Raw genomic sequence first — 3,710 nt, 5'->3', positions numbered from 1 at the left:
GAGGATATCTTTCTTTCTCTTATATGTACCCACAACCTTTAGCACTATGTTTGCCACACAGTGCTAGATATTTAATTAATGTTTACCGACTAAACTGGCCCTATGTCATCAATAAAAGGCTATATTTCATCCATGCATCCAACTCCCATAAAAGATTATTATTGTAGAGAAATAGCTAATACACTTTAGAAATATTTTCATCAAAAATAGTTTACATAAAACCTTACTGATCAAAGGATTAACCTTTAATTACCTAGAAACATCCCTTATCCGGGACACGTCAATTCCCTTGATCATATCAGGTAACTAAGGTATTATTGTAATTGTATACATGCAAATATATTTTGCTTTCTCCTAAAAGCAATGTGAAAACTAGCCTGATATAGCGGAAAGAGCACTGGACCCAGCATCAGTAAGACTTTGGTTTGAATACTGGCTCCTATACTGGAGCGAGTTATTTAACTGCTTATTTGTGTGGGCAGACTATACGGATACAAATCAGGCAAAAATCATACATTTAGAACTGGAAGAGATCTTAGAGAACAATGAGTTCAATTCATTCAGTTTTAAAGATGAGGAAAGAGTCCCAAACTGGAGAAATGGCAGAGACAGACCCCAAAACTGTACAGGACCTGACCGCTGTGGTTCATACACTTCTCCAGCAGATGCAGAACAAATTTCAAACCATGTCAGACCAGATAATTGGCCCAAGTGATGATATGAGCAGTCACATCAATGATCTGGAGAAAAACATTGCTGACCTTATGAACCAAGCAGGGGTGGAAGAAATAGAAGGGAAAAACAAAATACCTACTACATGTAATAGTTAAAGGTTTTGTTAATCATTTAGAATGAACTCTTAAAAATGTTTTTCACAAGCTAAGAGATGAAGGAACAGATTTTTCTCAACTAACTAATGTGTGCAAACATTTTTTTTAATTATAAAGCTTGTATTCCTAGAATATGCAATTTAGTTAGGTGTCAAGGTGATTTATTTTTTGATTTCTTGTATGTGGTAGCTTCAACTATATGACATAAAATGTGTAAATATTAGTAAACTAAAATTCTGACTACTTGGCTAAAATTTTCAAAAATTTTAGTGCATTTTTTGTCAAGTCATTTGTCATTCCTTTTGTAGTAGTTTCAGTTTAATAACAAATTACTACAAGTTTTTTTTAAGAAATGTATTAATTTTTTTCAACTGTAGCACCTAGAGTCAACAGTGCATATTTCTTAACAAGAAATCACTGTTGTACTAATAACAAATAAATGGTATGATGACCATATTTTTAAAACAGATAAAAAAATTGAGCATTTTGTATTTTTGTCATTACTATGTTTCCATGATTGCTAACTATACCTAAGAATCTACTGTAAAAAGCCCCAGAAAGGAGCAGAAATTGAATGACTGTAACTACTGCCACTTTTTAATACACTAGAGCAGTGATGAGCAAACTACAGCCTGTGGGCCAGATGCCGCCCCCTGAAATGTTCTATCCTTCCACACAACATTATTCCTAATCTGACAAATACAATGAGCAGGATACAATAGAATGAATCTTCGAAAGTGCTGCCTTAGAAACAGACTGACATATGAGTATTTCCTTTCCTTTGGTTCCCTCTTTAAAAAGTTTGCCCATCACTGCACTAGAGGATGTGAATACTGACAATAGAATCTCAGTTCCTCTCAAATAACAAGGACAGAAAATGACCTATAAAGACGCATTGCATTCACTGATTAGAATTTCATGTGGTGTAACACTTCAGTCTTTAGTTATATCAAAAAAAAATATTATAAGAACATGAGGGGGTTTTAACACCCACTTCCTATTTACCTGTGCTACTGATTTTAAAAAGCATTTGTCAATTAGAAGAAAAAGCAAGTGGCCATTGTGAATCCTTGTGTACTGACTGGCAAATGCCCTTATTGTAAGCTTGAATTTTTTAAAGAAAAATTGTGAATTTTATTACCTTTTTTCTTAATGAAATGCTTGCAGAGTAATGCTTTCATAATAGATTACAGGTGGAATGGAAAATAACAAACATTTTCATCATAACATCCCTTTCTTTTGAAGGACAGAGATTGGACATTCAGATGACTAACTCATCAAATTGCTCTTGAGTTAAGAAAGCAAAACAAAAACAACAAAATAAAGTCAAGATAAGTTGAAGGATGATTTAGAAGTAGAGGGAGCCATTTTTTCTGTAAATGAGCTTTTAAGTGAATATTTTGTGATCATAGGAGAAATTTTCTGTACCACCAGATAGTGTATTTTATTATTATAAATATGCAATAAAGCCATGAAATTTAAAAAAAAACAGATGAGGAAAGTGGGGCTTATGGGAGCTGAGTGACTTGCTCAGGGTTCCACAATCTCTTAAGAGACTGATACAGTATTTGGACAGACTTGAAACTCCTTGATTCTTGGTAAATCACACTGTCCACTATGACATGTAGCTGCCTCTCATAGGGCTTTTTTTTTTTCCTTTTCTCCTTCTTTTCTAGGGTTGTTATGAAGAATGTGCTTTGTAAAGCCTAACATAAAACCTAACTTTTCAATGTTATTATTATAATTCTAAATTTATTTGCACCAGAAAAATGCACAATTTAACCTAGTTTCACTGGTTATTAACTTAGTATCATACAAAAATTTTATATATTTTATAGTTTACTGAAAAAATAATTTAAAGCTTATTAAATTGAATTCTACCTTTCAAAAATATAGTTAAGGAGGAAGCTGGATTGGGCTCAGTGGATTGAGAGCCAGGCCTAGAGATGGGAGGTCCTAGGTTCAAATCTGACCTCAGACACTTCCTAGCTGTGTGACCCTGGGTAAGTCACTTAACCCCCATTGCCTAGCCCTTACCACTGTTCTGGCAATCTATGAAAATATCAAGTGGTTTTCTGGAATATGCATCAGCATAGCATGTACCTTTGCATAAACTGCAATTATTATAAAAGAATTATTTAGGAGACTTCCAGTTAAGATGGCAGCAGAGTATGGAGCAGCTGCTCGATCTCTCCTAACCGCAGCACACAGGACTCCTCAAGGGGAAATAAAAACGAGTCCAGAAAAATGAAGGAACCCCACAACAGGGCGCAGCATTGAAGGTACGCAGAATCGGGGCATTTCCACACTATAAAGTGGTGAAACAGCTCTCACTAAAACGCGAGAGGAAGAAGCCCCTCCCCCACCCCCCACCCCGCACACCTCGCACAACGCCAACGCACAAGAGTGAAAACAGGACTGAGGCAACCAGATAATCACTGGCAGCCCCGGGGCTTGTACCTGTGTGCTGCAAGACGAGGGACCCCAAGTGGCTGGGGGCACTCACGGACTTTCCCCCAGCTTCCACGTGGGTGAAGGCACCTCCTTGGGACAAAGGCCTCTAAAACACAGACTTTCCCAAGTGCTGAAGGCATCGCCTCAGGTGCAAATAAAGATCTCCAGTGGTGAAGGCAGGCCCTAAGAGCATCTGCGAAGGCAAAAGCAGTGCCCTAGGCTTGAATAACGATCTCCAGCCCAGGCTTGGACCTCCAGTGAGGACCCTGTGTGGACTGGAGCGCGGCAGTGGAAGCAGCCCCAAAGACTGCGGAAGGAACCTTGGGCAGAGGGGCAGACCGGGAACTACCAGGAGGCCTGACCCCGAGGACAAGGAGACCGGAGCCCCCCCCCCAAGCTTGCAAGGCCCAGGCAGACCCGGAGTGC

General features: G+C 38.5%; 1 protein-coding gene across 1 annotated transcript; it reads left to right on the top strand.

The window, feature by feature from the left end:
- The first annotated feature begins 599 nt into the window (after positions 1-599).
- LOC123243684 (heat shock factor-binding protein 1-like) lies at positions 600-830 on the top strand. The gene has a single exon (XM_044671727.1). The coding sequence runs from the start codon at positions 600-602 to the stop codon at positions 828-830; it is 231 nt and encodes a 76-aa protein (XP_044527662.1).
- The last annotated feature ends 2,880 nt before the right edge of the window (positions 831-3,710 follow it).

The sequence above is a fragment of the Gracilinanus agilis genome, chromosome 4 (genome assembly GCF_016433145.1).
Source record: "Gracilinanus agilis isolate LMUSP501 chromosome 4, AgileGrace, whole genome shotgun sequence".
Taxonomy (NCBI): domain Eukaryota; kingdom Metazoa; phylum Chordata; class Mammalia; order Didelphimorphia; family Didelphidae; genus Gracilinanus; species Gracilinanus agilis.
Note: the sequence above shows the minus strand (reverse complement) of the source record. Positions and strands in the feature narration are given on the sequence as shown.